At 36.3% G+C, this 19,993-nt stretch overlaps 1 protein-coding gene across 2 annotated transcripts in view; it reads left to right on the top strand.

The window, feature by feature from the left end:
- CFTR (CF transmembrane conductance regulator) overlaps positions 1–19,993 on the top strand; it is a 146,869-nt gene that overhangs the window by 45,242 nt on the left and 81,634 nt on the right. Inside the window, exons 5-11 of one of the 2 annotated variants that reach the window (XM_084785181.1) lie at positions 2,524–2,739; positions 7,769–7,858; positions 8,763–8,926; positions 10,024–10,149; positions 13,439–13,685; positions 15,431–15,523; positions 19,155–19,361. In XM_084785181.1, coding sequence (XP_084641307.1) covers positions 2,524–2,739; positions 7,769–7,858; positions 8,763–8,926; positions 10,024–10,149; positions 13,439–13,685; positions 15,431–15,523; positions 19,155–19,361 — 1,143 coding nt within the window. The remainder of the gene's footprint in view (positions 1–2,523; positions 2,740–7,768; positions 7,859–8,762; positions 8,927–10,023; positions 10,150–13,438; positions 13,686–15,430; positions 15,524–19,154; positions 19,362–19,993) is intronic. The other variant, XM_084785182.1, reaches the window with a different exon arrangement.

Genomic DNA, 19,993 nt, shown 5'->3' with positions numbered 1-19,993 from the left:
CACGCACTTTAGAAGGAGGTGGGGGAAGGGGACGGGGCATGGATGGAGTTGGAAGTGAGGGAGAGAGTATTAAAAGTGATATGTGATATATGTGTGTATACCATAATCACGTTTTAAATTCTCAACAACTAATGTAAAAAAGGAAATTGAGTTTTATAATCCTGAATTTTAGTGTTCATATTGTCTTAAACATTGGCACTAAGTTTCTTTTGTTTTCTAAGGGAACCAAATAAGAAAAGTATATATTGCTTTATGCCAGATAAAAATATTAATATATTTAATTGAATGTTATTTCATTTAAAATAGACTTACATGATTTTCCATAGGATACAATTTTGTTGTGTGTACTATTTCATGTTGTGAAAATGAACTTTTATTTTTCAAAACAGTCTGAGCAACAGGGGACATGCAGCTTTCATGTACAGTGGTGATTTTTGAAAAGCACTGTTCTTTATAGATTAAGCTAGGTATTGGTTACCATTGTCTTTTTCACATAAAAAATTCAGGTGGATTTATGAATGGTTCCACTGTAAATATTAGAGAACGTGATACATAAAAGGGATTAGGGAAATGATAGAAGGAGAGAGGCTAGAAATGCTGGTTTTGTCCTTGAGTGATAACAGCACTCTGTGATAGTGAGAGTTATGCCATGGTCTACAAATTGTCCTGTCACTGAAGTGTTCAGCGAGGAAACACGCTGTATCATACGGTGTGAATATGTGTTCCTCCACAGTGATCCTGCCAGTGTCTTTGTGAAATGGCTTGTGTTGTTGTTCAAAAGATGAACATGTCCTGAGTCAGGGTGAGATCTAACTCAGTAGCAGCAATATGTAAAATAGGTGTTCCATTCAAGGTAATTCAAGTTATATTCAGTGTGTTAAATTACAATCAAATAATTAAACAAGTAAGTACTGTAACAACGATTGTAGGTTGTAGAGAACTGTAATGGAGATTCAACATTAGCAGGGAGTTTAGTTCAAACTAGTCAGCAGAAGAAAACATGTAAGCTTATAATTTATAACGTGAGAAATCCTGTTAAAACAAAGGACTTTAAAATATTTATTATTACTCAGAATGCTCTTTGTACTTTTTCATAAGCAAGAATTATTTTAGCAAGAATTATTATTAGAAATAGTCATATATATATATATATATATATATATATATATATATATATATATACATTTGTCTCTGTACATGGTAGACAGTGTTTATAGCAAATGAGGTAATTATATGAAATGTGTAGAGATAAACATTAAAAAAATGCTTTTAGGTTACACAACAAAAAGTACATTATGAGAACCATTATGACATTTAAAAAATCACATGTGGGCTGTATCACCCTGAATGTGCCTATTTAGTCTCTAATATAATTCTACATCTAAGTATGTTAAAGATGTTTAGCTATGTAATAAAAATATAAAGCATATATAAAATTATATTTATTAAGACAGACTCATCTTTTGGTATTGTAAGGCAGGTAGTATTGGCACTTGAGATTCTGGAAAAGCCATTGTAGAGAAGAATAATAAGCAAATTAAGGGTAAGATCTGGGAGTGCTGGGAGTGCTGGGAGTGCTGGGAGTGCTGGGAGTGCTGGGAGTGCTGGGAGTGCTGGGAGTGCTGGCGTGTGCCAGTCGGGCTTACAGACACATGGGCAATGCAGCCACTTTTTAAAGCATCACATCTGTCTTAATCTTGCAGAACTTAGCCTTTGGTTTATATTATACTAAGTCATTATAAAATAAAAATTTGGAGGAACATTTTTTCCTAATTTAAATATCTAGCTGTTTGGCTGGATAGATAAAATTTAGAGTTCCTGAGTTCAAATCTGTCCATGTCCATTTAGAAGGGATGATGAATTGGATGAGCAGCGTGGTGGGTAATCAGTTTTGGACTATTGAAAAGTTGACAGGTTTGTTGGAAACTGAACCACAGTAGAGTGCTCTAGCATACACCTTTGACGGTGCCCATACCCAACACTGGCAAAGGGAAAGCACTGTATCCAAAGTGGCTGGTTTCGGGTACCACCAGCGCTGGCACGCTTTTCTTCCTGAACACAGCACCACTGCTCAAAGGAGTTTGGAATTTTTTTTTTGAAATTTCTTGGTGCTTTGATTTCTTTGGCCTCCATTTCTTCATCTGCATAGTGAAAACAGTGCCTACATTGATAGAAAGTGGTTATGAAATCAACTTGGACATATTTTAGAAAGTGTTTAGTGACATGTAGGTGATACTGTCATGCCATTTCGCCAAGTATACATTTATGATGTGGTCACTATTGTAGTCACTATTCCTGAACACCTCACGTAAACTTGTCTCTAAGCTGCTTTTGCTGTAAACTAATATATAAGTCTTATTTCAGAGTATAAACAAGTAGAGACAGCATCATCAGTTTTATAGTTGGCTTGAGCATCTCGGTAAAGCTATTTTATATCCTCTGTAAAGATACATATTTTGTTCATAGCGAAGTTGTAAGGATATCAGGGAAATGAGATTTGATTTTTGTTTTCTCCTTCTGCAGGAAGTCACCAAGGCTATCCAGCCTGTCTTGCTAGGAAGAATCATAGCGTCCTATGATCCAGATAACAAGGTGGAACGCTCCATCGCTATTTACCTAGGCGTAGGCTTGTGCCTTCTCTTCATTGCCAGGACGTTGCTTCTGCATCCAGCTATTTTTGGCCTTCATCGCATTGGAATGCAGATGAGAATTGCTATGTTTAGCTTGATTTATAAGAAGGTAATACTTTTTGGAGGATTTTATTTGGTTGGTTTTGTTTTATTATTTCAGTGCTGGAGATTAAACTGAGGATTTCATGTATGCTCGGCAAATTCTTTGCTGTTTTTTGCCAGCCTTCACAATCCCAGGCATTCCACACTGCATGTCTTCAGTGTCCTGAATGTGAGCTTGCTCAGGGATAAGTGCGAATACCTCCCCAGTTTCATGCGCCTGTGAAATAAATGGCAGGAATAAGTAATATTTTGAGTTATCTATCCTAGTAATGCAACTTGATTAGACATTACTAAGTCCTTCTCTAAATGACCTACATTGCAGATGCAATATTTTAGGTGAAAGATTTGAGTGGGTTTTTTTTTTTTCTTGAATTCCCGGGCTTCACACAAGTGCTCCAGCAGTGAGCTAGCTCACCAATTTTTTGAATCCACTTTTTTCAGTTAAAGTGACAAATAGCCAGTACGAAAGTCATTGAGAAAATACCATCTTATGATAAAATGCTATCTATATTTTTATCTACTAAAATATCTCCTTGTTAATGGTAACCTAAGCAATACATTTCTACCTCACCCAGCTGCCACAGATGGTGATGGTGACACAGTGGTAATACTCATCCACTGTCTTACTGTGAGTTGGATTTTGGTCATCCAATGAGTCCTGAACCTGATAATGTTTTTGAACTAGCACACGCATTGAGATCATGAGAACTTACTTTGATCTTCTCTGTGTGTTTACTAGACAAGAGCCTAAGTTATTTGGGAATGATTTAAAATTCAAATAAACATTTAGCTGCCTAAATGGCATCTAAAATTCTGACAAAATTCAAAGTCATTTCTACAGCATGTGCTTTCAACAATCTGTGTGTGTGACTGTTTACTCTACCAAGAGACCAAAGAGAGATCTATTGGGAGCATTTAGATGTTTCCTTATTCTTGGCTATTTTTCTTCTCCAGTAAGAAGCTTTATATACTTGGCTTACAAGAGCTATGGATATGAAATTGACCTCTAACAAGTAATCCATAATACCATTACAGTACACACTCAAGGTCATTTGTGTTATAAAATCTTGATAGCCATACCTTATTATTCAAAAAAGGCGTTATGGAGGCAGAGAAGAACAAAAAAGAGTCAGAAGTTTAGTTGAATCTCTTAAGCTGCGATCTCATTAATTCATAAATCCCAGGACAACATGATGCTAAGTCAACAAAACTTTATAGAGATCACTTGGAATGTAGAATCTACAGAGCTTTCTGTTAAAAATAATTGAATTTACTTCAATAAATACCTATTAAAAAGTACTTACTATAATGATAACTATATATATATATATTATATTGAAATGTGATCTAATTTGATCTTCCCCCAATTTCTACTATGGGTGAAGAATATTGTATAAAATTACTTCAAAACTGCAAAATAGATAAGTCAAAGTCTTGTAAAGCATTTTCCAGTTGTTAGGAAAAACAAAAGTGTAGAAATATAGTACTGAGACAAAGGGAATAAAAAGGAAAATAAGGATGATGGTTAATCTGTGATCAAGTCCTCATGGAAAAGTTAGCACAAATCTAGTAATAAATTTAAATGTCTAATGATTTTAGACACGTAAATGAAAAGTTTAAAGCTTTTAGGTAGGTGTTTCCATCTCAAAATCAACCTCTTAATTTTAATTGCTGTTCATTTACTATACCAAAAATAAGCAAACCACACTTAACTTTCCTATATTGGCTCATGACCAAAACGTGTAAGTACATGTTCCTGTTGCTCTAGGTTGGTCCCTCATTGCGCCTTCCCCATATCTATCCTGCTTCAGGCCCATGGCAAGGACATGTAGGATCCTTCCAACAATGTTTCCAATTTTTATAGGAGATAAATTCAATCTCCTTAAAGTTCTGAAACTATAACACGTTATACTCACAACAATGAATATGAACTGATCTTTGCCCATGTATTTGAAGATCACCAAAATAGTTGAATGTTTATTACATGTTATATATACTTTGCATGTACGAAATTTTACCTGAAACTGAAACTCCTCCTAAGACACATGTAATCTACCTCAGTGAGTTCTCTCTCCTCTTATTCCTCTAATAATATTTTGTAACTAACTCCCCTAATTAATTCTTTTTTGTCTCAAATTTATCTATTATTTTAGTCCTATCTCTATAAAATCTTTTATATTTTTAATCCAAAGTATACATTCTGCTTTCCTCAACTAATTTATATATACTTCCTAGGTGACTCCCAGGCAAGAATTATGTATTAATAAATATTAATTCCTACTGCATACAGGACAATGTTTTATGTCTATTAAATACTCAACAAATATGTGATGAGTTGAAACAAATTTTAAATGGGTGCTTTGCTGCCAAAGCCATCTAACAGCAAATAAATTGTTAAATTCCACAGTGCATACTCTCTTTCATGATCATAACTTTTGTAATAGTGTTAAATCATTAATTCATAGGTAAGTAAGTAAATTTGCTTTTAATTAATGATTTTTCATGTTTTATTTTTCTTTGTAAAATTTGAAGACTTTGTTTTATTAACATAAAAATATTGATTCAGTTATTTAACACACTTTCACTGAAATTAATAATACTTTAATTTGAAGTAATTAGTAAAAGAGTTTATAAAAAATTAAGATCAGGATTCACTGCCTTAGGTTTCATCTTTTATCTCTAAATTTATAAATATTTATTGTTTGACATTTGCATATACTTATAAAAAATTTTAGTCATTTTTATCTTCAGTTTCTCTCTTATTCCCTGCTGTCTCCCACTTGTTTTAGCAAGTACCCTCCTACATTCATGTCTTTTTGTGTGTGGCCCATTAATAAGAGCTTAGGTGGGAAGTTTTTAATGGAACAAGGGCAGCTTATATATATTACACTAATAAGATTATGACAACCCCTCCCCATGCCCTCATCCATCCTAAAATATGTACAGATAACCTCAGCTGCAATGAGTTCATGTTTGCAGCTGATAAGTGCTGTAGAGAAGACATCTGTCTACAGTATATCTTTCCCAAGCTCAGCTCCTATGTTCTTTATGTCCTCTCTAATGCCATGTTCTCTGAGTCACTGGGGTACATGCTACAGCCATCTCATTATGACCACTTATTTGCCACACTTTGGGGTTAATAGGTTTCTGCAATTACCACCATCCATAACAGCAGAGTGCAAGCTCTAATCTACAGTATAAACAAAGTAGTGAGAAGGTAGCTTGATAACATGGCCATTTAGGAGAACAACAGTTCAGCTGGATTCCCCCTGTGGCCAGAGACCTCCCCAACCAGAGACTCTTAATCAGGGTTACAGAACCAAATGACAAGGTCCCCTTGGTGGAGTGTGCCTCATATACAGTCAGAAGACAGATGGTTATCTCCATAAGAATCATAACATTCTAGAAAGATACATGATTGTATTGTAGCTTACAAGAGTCACAGCTGGGTGCTCTTTCTTGCCGAGCAATTTGTGTACACCGCTGGCACTATGAAAGCTAGCCAGTAGGGAGGAAGCTTGCAGCTCAGCTCCATGTCCTGTGATTTTAGTATGCAATGTCTTCAACAGCAGGATCTTACCCTCAGGTTCTGGTGGGCAGCCAAGAGCATGGGCAAAAGCCTGTGCAGTTTGGGGGACTTCTGAGATCTCCTTGGTCAGTCATGCATCAGGAGGTACTCCAGACCAACACTGGGACTTTCGTTAGATTATTCATGGCTTCTGAGAGAGGACTATCATCCAGGAGGATACCTCTATTTAAACTTTTTAAATAAATAAATATATGTATACATATATATGTAAGTTTAAAGGTGTCTTAGAACTGCACAATACTCAAACTGTAAATTTTAAACTCAAATATATATAATTTTTATACATGTCCAACTATTATTAAGTTCTGAAGGCATAATATATATTACAGGCAAGACAAGCATTAATAATGTTTGAAAATCTCTATATTAAATCGTCTTGATAATTGCAATTCGGGGACACTTCATTACTATATGCCATGGCATGTATTTTCTGGCACTATCTTTGATAGAGACATGGATTATGAGTAAATAAGTCTCTGCAACTGTATTTTTGGATGCTTATTAGATTGTATTATGTAAATAGTATCCCTGCCCCACAGTTCCATTTGGAACTCCTCCATTCTGTGAAAGCTAGTTTAGTTAAAATAGGCAATACCATTTCTGAAGCTATTCAGGAGGGTGAATGCCTCAGCCACCTAGGAGCAAAGGTGATTGTCTACCCTACTGCTTTGTGAACTCTCACACGTCACTCAGGACACTGTCCCACCCTCACCTGTCCTATGAACCCAGCTGTCTGACATGCAAGGATTAACAAAGTCATAAAATTGTATTTTTAAAAGTAAGCTTATAAAATAATAGTTACCCAGATGACCGTTTCATAATTTTTGGTTTTGGATAGATGCACTCTGCTCTCCTTGCTGTCTCCGGGCCTCCCACTTATGCCTCCACTCTCAGTATTCCTCAGACCCAGCCTCCATTTTCATGTGTGCTGTTAAATAATATCCTCCCTCCCTCTAATGCCTCTCTCTAACTTTTGCCAACACATTGTTACATTTAATATTCTAAAAATTCATAACTGAGATCCTCACATAAGAACTGTAGCATTTGTCCTTTGGGGTCTGGCTTACCTGATTCCATGTAATATTTGTTTGCATTAAAACAAAACGAAACAAATGAACGAAACCCAAAGTAAACAGATCCCCAAAACTCAAACAAAAAGACTCAAAAAAAAATTCAACCTTACATTTTACAAATGGATATTTAAATGTAATATCATTCTTAATTGTCAAAGACAAAAAAGCTTCTATATGACAGGAAATATGAAGACAGAGGTATTTCAACATATTTGCTTTTAAGTTTAAATTTTATAAAGCTAACAAGTGTGAAACAAGGCTAATCCCTCCACTTAAGCTATGTGCAGTCATGTCTCCCCCTTACTAATGTGTCACTTGTGAATACATTTTATTTTTGTTTGTTGATATCACCTAACTTCCCATTTTTCTTTTAGACTTTAAAGCTGTCAAGCCGTGTTCTTGATAAAATAAGTATTGGACAACTTATTAGTCTTCTTTCCAACAACCTGAACAAATTTGATGAAGTATGTACCCATTGATTAAATGTTTTATGGATTTTGTTAAAAATCAAACAACCCTAAAGGAAGATTAATCCTGCATCAGATGACAGTGATAAGTAGTAAAGCTCCACCCATCCCTAGTCAGCCTATTTCGGGGAACTGGAACAGCTAAATTGTGTAGCAGAGCACCGTTCTGAGGTCAACTAAAATTGCCCAACCAGTCATACCTCAGCTTGCTCTTATTAAGGTTTTTTAGATCGTAATCCTTATCAGACTTTGCTTCCTTTTGATATAATACTTTAAATTGTTCCTTATTAAGCTAAATATGATACTTCGAGCAGTTCTTGTCCTATGCTGTCATGTGTCACAATAAATTCAAGATCCTTGAGAACAGATACTGTATTTTATTTATCTTTGCATTTCCTGTATTTAACATAGCAAGTATTAAATAAATTATTTATGAATTGAATAGCAGATGTTGACCTGTGCGGGTTGTGTGCACACACACATACACACACACACTCATGCACACATGGGTATATGCCTGGTTATGTTTGTGTGTACAGAGCCTCTGCGGAGAATCCCTTGTTCTCATGTGTTCTATATGAAGACAGTAGCTTTATTTTAAAATATTTTAATTAAAATCTGGGCACAATTCCTAAGATGAAGATCTCAGTTCCACTTGAATAAAAATATACTTGGAAATGCAGTGACTAAATTATTTAGCTTGGGGATCCTGGTCTATGCAATGGTTGATTAAGGGGTCAATATATATGCTTCCACATAAGTTTTAATGTGCTCAGATCCATGAATTCAATGATTAAATAAATTCTCAGTGCTCATTTTCTTCCATATGTGTTTCTTTGCTTGATTGTTTTAGGGTGGAAGACAACATGGCACTTGGTTTTTCTGTGCTTTTATTTTTCAGGGACTTGCCTTGGCACATTTTGTATGGATTGCTCCTTTACAAGTGGCTCTTCTGATGGGGCTTCTTTGGGAATTGTTACAGTTCTCCGCCTTCTGTGGCCTTGGTTTACTGATAATCCTGGTCATTCTTCAAGCTATCTTAGGGAAGATGATGGTGAAGTACAGGTAGTGATCTCTGTCACAGCTTGAAGGAATTTAAATTGGGATTCTCTATGCCCTGATGAGGAAACCATACGATATCACTAAAGAGATTACTGTCGTTTTAAAAATTTATTTATTCACCTTACATATTGATTGCAGCCCCACCACCTCCTCAGTCCCCCACCCTCATACATGCGCCCACCCTCCCCTTTCCTTCTCCTCACAGAATGGGGAGCTCCCCCATGGGTACCAACACACTTTGATACATTAAGTCGTAGCAAGACAAGGTGCATCCTCTCCCACTGAGGCCAGACAAAGCAGCTCAGTTTGGGAACAGGATCCAAAGGGAGGCATCAGAGTAGATATTAATCATAAAGGGATTATTTTAATGGTGTAAATAATACTTCTTATAATAAAAGGGAACTTTCCCCCATATTGGTCTACAGAATTTCTTTTAAAATATTTTAAGATTCAATACATTTTTATAAAGTTTATATGAACTTGAAGGAATATGTAAATTTTGTATGGAACATATTGGCCTTCTCTACCATATTGTAGGTCGTTCTACCAAAATTTTTATTAATTTTACTACAGAATGAATTAGTAATATGAGTTTTGTGATGTGCTTATAGCAGAGAAGTTGTAGAGTTTGCTAGCTTGAAACTGATAGAAGGCTACAAATCTGGGGACTCAGGTCTTTGTTTAAGTTTTTATACATTTTCATGTGCTTCACTAAATGGAGCTAATGGCCTCTCCATTGATAAGATTAGGGACATATTCCAAAATTTATCTGACAGTGCATGTCTGAAACTTAGGAGGCATCTAATTACTTTATTTTCCCCTTTGAAACAGTGTTTCCCTGTAGCCCTGGATGTCTTAAAACTCTCTCTGTAGACCAGGCTGGCCTCAAACTCTAGGTCTACCTGCCTTAGCCTCTTCTAAAATTAAAGGTGTGTTCCACCACGACTTGGTTAGAATTACTTTTGTTACCATCTATTTACAAACAAAATGTTTATGTATGTAACAAAAGAAATAGATTTCCCTACAATTTTGAGTAGTTATTAATAGATAATTTGACTTGTTTCTCTTATTGATTGGTTGATCAACTGATTGGTTTACAGAGAACAAAGAGCTGCAAAAATCAATGAAAGACTTGTGATCACATCAGAAATTATTGATAATATTTATTCTGTTAAGGCATATTGTTGGGAGTCAGCGATGGAAAAAATAATTGAAAACCTGAGACAGTAAGTTGATATAATATTGGTCCAACTTTATCCTTAACACTTAAAAATGACTACTCAGACGACTTTCCAACCTGTCTGTGAACTTTCTAAAAATCAAGCATATTATCTGAGTTATTCTACTGTTTATACATCAGCTACATAAAATCATTTTTGATGAGTTAATGTTTTGTTTTGTTTTTGAGACAGTGTCTCATCATGTAGCAATGGCCAGCTAGCATAGAACTTAGTCTGAAGACCAGAAGGGCCTGGAGCTTAAAGGCATGTGCCACGGTGCCTGGCCCTGGCTTATGGCTTTACATAGTTGATTCAGTTCTTCTTTGCACTACAAAAATATTTATGCCATATTAACGATTCTCCTATAGTAGTTCATAGTTGTTTAACACCCTTAATTAAATCAATGATAAAGATGCTGGAGGATAATTAAAACCATAAATGGGAGTGCTAAATATTTACATCTGAGAGTAAGGGCTGATACTATATGGCACCGTACTTCAAGTGTTACCAATTACAAAAAGTGGGGGACAGCCACATTTGGACAATTTGTACCTGTTATTCTGAGCCTGAAAATAGTGACAAAGAAAATTTTCTTCAGTGTTCCTTATGTAAATTGCTCCTCACAGGAGGCAAAGTTACTCTCTGTAACAAAAGCCTCCTCCTGAGACAGAATCTGTACTTGGCACTTGTTTGTGTCTTGTCTTCTTTCACCTCAGATGAACTTTTGAAGATTAGTAAAGATTATATCTGGCAAAAAAAAAAAAAAAAGGTACAGCACAGATTAATAGATAATTACTGAGATAATTTTGGGTAAAATAAAAATTATCATTGTTGTAGCCATGTAACCATTTTTCTGTAGTTGACTTCCCTGTTCTATCAATTACAATCAAGGAAATGCTTTAGATTTCTGGGGGTGGGCGTGTCCTTGAGGATGCTACTAATATAGAGACATAGGTAGGGCATCTGGGCGTATCACAGGGAACAGGAAATAGAGATCTGTGCAATGTTCTGAATTTGAGCCGTTTCATACTCAGGGCTGCTGGAGACCTGTAGACTGTGGTAACTGAGCTACAGGTGTGTGATTAGAACAACAATGGAAATGAAGAAATGTTAAGTCCTTTGCCATGTAAATAGAGAGCGCAAAAGAGTACTTATTTCCCAAACATTATTGGTCACCTGTTGTTGTTATGCCTTTCAAGGTAAATCCGGGAAAGAGATTGCATTTTCTTTCCAGAAACATCCTTAAAGATCTTGGGGAATTGTTCAATTGATAAAAGTTGTTTTCCACATTTACAACTTGACTGTTCCACCACACCTTGCCTAAAAGCGCAGTCATGGCAAGGCTTATGAGGTTATCAGAGGATCCAGTTTTCTCAGGCGTCACAGTACGCTCACAGCTCACTGACAGGTCATTCCTGTGGCTGATGTTTTGACATTGGTATTTTACCCTTCTTTTCCTCACGCTATGAAATCCATCTTTCCTGTTCTGTTTTTTGAGGTGGCTAATTCTGATAGCATTTGTCTGGTTGTAACCTGTTTGATACAGCATGAAATCAGTACCTGAAAAATCTGGAGAGTGCTGACGTAAAAGGGAAAGTAATAACTGCTTTACCCAGCAGAGCAAATACAGGATACTCTTCAGAAGGACGGTTACCTCAGCCTGGGCCACTGGTGAACTGGGCAAAAGGGAAAATCTCCTTGAAAATAAATCTGCTTTTTATTGCTTTTTGGAAATAAAGGAATTTTCATTTTTGAATATAAAGCTGATTGAACATTTTTACGACTCATAAAATGTTAGAAATTTTAGAATAGTTTTTAGATGATTGTGTTAAGTGGTCTTGGATCCATTTTTTTTTCCTATTTGATTTCTAACTTTTCTCAGCTGTTTCTAATATAGTTGAATAATTTTGATACTTTATGACATTTTAAAACAACTCTATCATTTTATAAATACCAGCCTCATCAATATATATTTTATCTCTAGAAAAAAAGGGGGCTGCACATTTTCCTTTTAGATCTTCTGCTATGTTGTCATCTAAACATAACCACATCTCTACAAGGGAAGTATTGTGTTTACTTTAATGATGGGATCACATTTAATTGGAGGAAAGAGTAACTTTCTTTAGACACAGATAAAACAAGCAGAACCCAAACACAAGCCACCTACAGTACAAATTTAGTGAAAGATAAAACACTACAACTCATTGGGCTGATTACAATATAGGTTATACCCATGACCACTGTCGGTGAGTTTAGCACTACATCGTTTCCTTTAGGACTTAAAAAGGATTTCCTTTAGTTCAACCTCTTGACAATGACAGTTGTTTCTCTGGATCAGAGGTGTGTGGAAGCGTGTGTCTACAGGCCAGATGCCCCTGCTATTGCGCCTTCAGTTTGTGTTACCATTGGTCTTTGCCCACACAAGAACCGGTTGGGGAGAATCCCAAGTGGCTTGTAGTCTTATGGCTTCTGGAAGACTGGGGCTGAAGTTAAGGGCTGTGTTGCTCTTCATCTTCTGTTTGTCACCATCTTCTGTGCTTCTTGCTTTCTGACCATTAAAAGCATTTTAACCCTTCCCTGTATGTGTTAAATAAAGCAAATAGTTCACAGCTGGAGTTGAGACTAGAGGCCTGCAACTCTAGTGAGGCATGACTGCAGACAGTTATCCTGAAAGGAGAGGGCGGAGGAGGGAGTGGCTACCCCTTGGGCTTTGAAGAGCCACCTGCAACTGAATTACTTGTCTTCTTTGACTAGAGTAGCTTCTGGGAAGCTAGTGCAGCATCTCAGCATCAGCAGGTGTGACTCGGAGATGCCCAGTGACAGTCTTCTCAGGTGCCCTGTATCCATGCTAACACAGGAGAACCCTCTCCTCTTTGATATATATGACATTGTCAGGGCTTTTTCAGAGCCACACTAGAATCTCAAAAATGTTAAGAATCTGATGGATAACCACAAAATTGTCATTTTCAGTCATAAAACTTGTAACATTGTTTTCCTTTCCACAGATCATTTCACATAATAATAAAGTTACTAAAGATATAAAAACAATATAAAATTAAGATCTATCTAGTTAATATTTAAATTAATTTTAATAATAAAAGTTCAGTTACACAATTGAAGTTCTTAAATGTTTCACAACATTATTAAATATTGTGTTTAAATATGTGAACTATTTGAGGCCAAGAAAGGTTTTATAACTTGCACAAACTTTAGACTGTATGTTCAGATTTTATATTCTAAGACACTTGCTATTTGAAAAGAAAGTAATATATCACATCTTCTTCTGTTTCCACAGTGTGGAACTGAAACTGACCCGGAAGGCAGCCTACATGAGGTTCTTCACTAGCTCCGCCTTCTTCTTTTCAGGGTTCTTTGTAGTCTTTTTGTCTGTGCTTCCCTATACAGTCATCAATGGAATCGTCCTCCGAAAAATATTCACAACCATTTCATTCTGCATCGTCCTGCGAATGTCCGTCACACGACAGTTCCCCACTGCTGTGCAGGCGTGGTACGATTCTGTGGGAATGATAAGAAAAATACAGGTAACTTCCGGAACTACATCCTTATATGACTTTTGAATCGTTTTAGAATTTGTATAGTGGAAAAATCTCGAAGATGAATTTCTTGATATTGGATTTGTCAATAGATAAGATTTTTTGTCTCTTCACATTAATACATGAGTCCTTACAATGAAAGTCTGATGAAATAAAATCCTATAAGATTTTGTAAGTCAAAAGAATTTAAAATAATTGTCTTCATAATCTGCAAAATTCTACCTAAGTAACTTGTGACTAGCTCAGTTCTAGGCAACTTGTAAATATCCAAAAAATTGAATAACTTCAGCAGGAAATTATAAAGTGTTCCAGCTCGCCCTAGAATGTCCACCTTAAACTTCTCTAGCCTTTCACTGGATAGTGTAAGGGATGGAAATGGCAATTTTTGGCAACATTAATCACTGTGAAACTTCATAATGCCAGAGTAGCTGTTAGTAGTAAGAATGTCCTAGCACTTTGAGGTAATAAGTAGTTTATTCAAGGCAAGTTGAATAAACTTGTGAGAGAAATGTCTCATTATTGTTCAACATATCTGCTTAAATATTTAACAGAGAAAGTAAATAAATCATTATGACAAACAAAATGTTGGATGGAGAGTGGGCTCCTTTTAAGTGGTCTTCTTCTTATTTACCTAGGTCTGGTGTTACGGTGGTGGGTAGCATATAATTTTAGATTTTATATCTGTTTTATTTGGTCTTTGAAACCTTTTAATTAGTTGGTAGTAATTAGAAGTAGAGAGATATCATTTGTACCCCATGCATTAACATAAATGTATATACATACAGGTGTTGAGTGCCTTTTGAAGAATTACCTAGTAATTTAGGTCCCCACAGTTACAGCAGCTGTTTTTTAAGAGTGTGTACGCTGTTCAGCTCATCACAGTCTCTTTCAGCCCTTTCTAGTCACCTGTTTCACCCCTGAGGTTAAGTGAACTTGGGTTTTGTGACTAGACAAAGTAGTTAGTGAAGCTAGCATCATAGTGGTTCTATGATTACCTTATTTCTCTGTTAACATCATCATAGTTGCATGGAGGTTTGAGAGAAGAAAGAGGGAGCAGAGGGCAGAGAGGGAGAGACAACAATATCACTGAACAGTAACACAGAACCATTTGAAGAAAATGGAAATAAGTAAGATAGGCCAAAAGAGGAAAAGAGAGAGGAGCAAGATCTTGGACAGGGAAAGAAGAGGCAGGCAGGGACCAGGGAACACTTCCATAGATTTAAGCCCTATGCTCCACTTAGCCTTAGTTGGTCTTCATGTGGTGTGCAGTCACAGGTGGGGGCCTTTCTCAGAACACTGAGACGCACTTGCTTTATCTAGAGAAGTGATGACAGTGATGGTGCTTATAAAGAGAGTATTGAAATAAAACGATTTGTTGTTCTTTTCATTTGTACTGCCTTGAAGTGAGACATGAATAAGTAATCATCAGGGTTTCGTTAGAAATTAATAATCTATATAACAAATTTAAAAAGCAACTATGTACTAATATCTGATATATAAAACTAATTTCATAAACTAATATATTTAAAGAGTATGTTTAGATTATGATGAATTCTACTGCTTGGTACATTAACTTTAGGACAATTGTATCATTATTTTATTAAAAATTAATTTCTAACTTCATTGTTAATATCCTTACAAGATAGTGCGATATTAGAGTGTAAGAAGATACAACAATACATTTTTGCTATTCTGATTCTGTGACTGAACATTTTTGGTCCGTCTATTGATAGGATTTCCTGGAGAAACAAGAATACAAGATACTGGAGTATAACTTAATGGCCACAGGTGTGGTCATGGAGAATGTAACAGCATTCTGGGAGGAGGTGAGAATTTCTAAACAGTGTGGATTTTTAAAATATATGAACAATTGAGGCATTTTTCATGCATCTAAATTTCTACTCAATAAAATATAAGACTCAAATGGCACTTTAACTGATATATAGGTGTTCTGTTTTGTAAACTAAAAAATGGGGAACCAGGAACATTAAATGCAGCATAAAGCTTCTTTTTTTCTTTAAAGTCTTATGATTGATTTCATATAACAAGCCAAGAAAATGATACCTCTGATACTCTGAATCTGAATTAGATTACGTTCCATATAATCTAAGTCACATTTTGCTCAAGTTGTCAAGCCTCTCATGTCTTCCTCTGTAAAATGAAGACATATTTTCCTGTTGACTAAGATGATTTCCATAGACTGTTCATCCGAGCACTTTACATGTAATGGTTCCTCAATGAGGGGTAACTTCTCTGATCATGACACCTAAGTATTTCCTGCCTGTCACTCCGTGTTAATGAGCAGCTGCCAGCAGTTTACTCTCTATGTGGTGTGGGTAACCTCATCCAGGCTCAGCGCCAGTGAACTGAGGACATGAAAATGCAAATCTTTGGTCCTAGTTTCAATCCTGGATTTCATGCATGCTATTCTAAATATCTTGCATACTCCTCATATACATCATAATCATTACTCCTCAAGCTTTACTGTCATGCTTGTTCTAGAATATTCTCCATCCCCTTTGATAGTAACACCTGACAGGCAAATCTGTGGTGAGTTATACACCAAACTCTGATTAGATAAAATTTATATTTACATATTAGGCAACTGAGGTAAGGCCTTTAAGTAAGAAGGCTACTCAAATAGCTAGGACAGAGCTAATGTCAGCCTCGGTTTCTCAGACCCCAGAGCCATTTCTAAGTCACCATACTGCACATATGTACTTACTTGAGGACACAAATAAAGGGGTAGAGGTATAACTCGTGACAGACTAATTGCCTAGCATGGGCAATGGCCTGGGTTCATTTTCCAGCACTGAAAAATGAAAAGATAAAAAGTATGAGGAAAAGAAAGGGAAGAAGAAAAAGGTGGGAGAAGGAACTGTTATTTTAATGTCTACAAAACTATTTCCCATGTGTTACCCCCATTATTGTCCTTAACAATTATCATACATAGCTGGAGAAATTTACATATTATTTGGTCCACTTACAGGAGTTTCTCTTAAATAACAACAAAAACCATACCCTTCTGTATTTCTATCACAATGTTATTGATTATACTAAAAGCTAAACCATCCAGTAGAAAAATTCTAGAGTTTATACATTGAAATTAACTTTAAGAGTGTTTAATGAATGTGAAAATGTTTTTAAAGTAAGTATCAAGAACAAACAGACCATACACTTTACAATTTTTATGAATACATAGATACTGTATTTTTCCAAGTATAAGATGCACTGGGCCATAAGATGCACTCAATTTTTAGAGCAGAAAAACAGTAAAACCAGCAATTAGACCAAAAGGTGTACCCTATTTCCCTCCACCCCTGCCACTTTTTTGGGGAAGAAAGTGTATCTTATGGTCCGAAAAATATGATAGATAGATAGATAGATAGATAGATAGATAGATAGATATAAAAAGGAGGGATTGCTGAGTGATGGTGCAAATGCCTTCAGTCCAAGTACTCAGAAAAAAGAGGTTGGCAGATCTCTGTGTTCAAGGCCAGCCTGGTCTACAGAGTAAGTTCCTGGGAAACCAGGTCTACACAGAAAAACCCTGTCTTTAACCCCCCCCCCACCCCAGGAAAAAAACCAACCCTAGGAAAAGGAAGTGTTCCAACTCAGATGCGAAATGTGATTGTAGTCCCTATCATACAGCTATACATGATTTTTTTTATTTCTTATATATTTCATATTTTCTGACATAAGTTCCTCTGCAACAACAAATAAGAAGTAGTGGGCACAAGTATCTGACACCGATCTGAGACATTACTAGATTGATGTCCTATTCATTGTGTATGAGGTTCCATCTTCCTAGACCACCTACGTAAGACTACTTCCTGGTCTTGTGAAATCCCACTAACATGTAATGGCGCAAGCATGTGTATTACTTAATAAGTAAATGTTAAATCAGTTGCTCTGCTCAATACTTCCTTAGGACTTAGGAATATTTTTAATTGTCGATTCTCACACATTGTAATTATCTACTCATGCCTCATTCTCTAATGGGTTGAATTATTTAACTAAGTTTTCTAGATTGCTCACCCTGCCCCCCGCCCCTCCCTTCCTTCCCTTTTTTTTAACATTGAAGAAAGACAGTTCTCTGATGAGAGTTGAGTGGAACTACCTGTGTGACAGAACAGAAGTTAGGTTTGCATTGTAATTCCACTCTGTGAACTACATATTGTGACTGATCATTTATCCTTCTGAGTCAGTGTCTACAGTTTTAAAAGAGGAAGATTATAACACTGGCCTCATATATTTTGCTGAACATAAATTAATGTTTATATACCAAGTCTGTAGGGAAAAAGGATATATGTACATGTTCTTCTTTTCTATAGTGTTGGTATCTCTCTCTCTCTCTCTCTTTCTCTCTCTCTCTCTCTCTCTCTCTCTCTCTCTCTCTCTCTCTCTCTCTCTCACACACACACACACACACACAAACACTTTAGCCTTTAAAACCATGTGCATTTTAATTATATATTATAAATTAATTTAACAATACATATGTATTATAATAGATTCTGAACTGTGTTTTTCTTAAACTGATCATAAAATTATCTGTGAATTGCACTGAATCTGTAGATTGCTTTTGGTAAGATGGCCGTTTTTAATATATTAATCATACTGATCCATTAACATGGGAGATCTATCTATCTATCTTTAGTTATCTTCTTCAACTTCTTTTTTTTTCCCCAGAGACTTGAAGTTCTTGTCATACAGGTCTTTCACTTGCTTGGTTAGAGTTATAATATATTTTATATTACTTGTGGCTGTTGTGAAGGCTGTTGTTTCCCTAATTTCTTTCTCAGCCCATTTATCATTTGTATACAGGAGGTTACTGATTTCAAGTTAATTTTGTATCTGGCTACTTTGCTGAAGGTGTTCATCAGCTGGAGGAGTTCTCTGGCAGAATTTTGGGGGTCGCTTGTCTATACTGTCATATCATCTGCCAATAGAGATACTTTGCCGTCTTCCTTTCTAATTTGTATCCCCTTGATCTCCTTTAGTTGTCTTATTGCACTAGCTAGGACTTCATTTACTATGTTGAATAGATGTGGATAGTGGGGACAGCCTTGTTTTGCCCCTGATTTTAATAGAATTATTTTAAGCTTCTTTCCATTTAGTTTGATATTGGTTAATGGCTTGTTGTATATTGCCTAGCAACTGGGAGCAGGGCTGTCTCTGACATGGTCTTGGGGGCCTGCTTTTGGATCACGTTCCCCTAGCTGAACGGCCTTGTCTGGCGTCAGTTAAAGGGGCTGCACTTAGCCCTGATGTGACTTGGTGTGTTGGGGCAGGCGGGTACAGGGCAGGAGAAGGGGAAGGAGAAATGGGGGAAGACGATGGGAGGGCGAGACGGGAGGAGAGGAGGAAGGGGCCTGCGATTGGGATGTAGAGTGAATAAATAAAATACTGAGAAAAAAGAAAATATCTGAAAACGCTTCTTTTTGATGTGTCTAGGGATTTGGGGAGTTATTGGAGAAAGTACACCTAAGCAATAAGGACAGAAAGCTTTCCAATGGTGATAACCACCTTGGTGTTAATGGCGATAACCACCTCAATTTTGGTCATCTCTGTCTTCTGGGAAATCCTGTGTTGAAAAACATCAGTTTTAAGATAGAGAAAGGAGAAATGTTGGCTATTACAGGATCTACTGGAGCGGGAAAGGTACTGTCTCTTTAAAATTTTAATTTTTTGACAAATTCATACATGAATACTGTGTTTACATAATTTCCATTCCCTTTCTCCATCTCTAACCTTCCTGTTCCAACTCTTTCCCCTCCTCACTCCCATTCAGATTCACCGCCTCTGTTTTGTTTATTATTATTACTATATATAATGTACTGGATCTATTTTGTGTTGTCTACATGCACATGTGTTTAGAACTGATCACCTGAAATTGGAAAAGCTATCTAGGAGCTCATTTCTGGAGAAAATTGATTCTCCCTCTCAACAGCATTTGTTTGCCTGTAATTTTTCTTCTAGGGGATGGGACCTAGGTCACTGTGTCAACTGATGATGTCATCATGTAGGACTTGTTTGGGTAACAGTTTTTGGTTTTTTATTTTTATTTTTGATACGTGTAGCAACATCTCAGTTCTCTGACTCTTATGATCTTTCAGCTTTTTCCTCCACAATTTGCCTTGAGCCTAAACTATTGAGGTTGCATTGTGGATGTATCTATTGGGGCTGGGTACCCCATGATCAATTAGTCTCTGCTTTTTGACTAGTTGTGAATCTCTGCAATAGTTTCCATGTACTGCAATGTGACTTTGATAAAAGAGGTGAGAACTATACTT

Source organism: Acomys minous, assembly GCF_964271855.1.
Source record: "Acomys minous genome assembly, chromosome: 6".
NCBI lineage: Eukaryota > Metazoa > Chordata > Mammalia > Rodentia > Muridae > Acomys > Acomys minous.
This window is presented reverse-complemented; position numbering and strand designations above follow the sequence as displayed.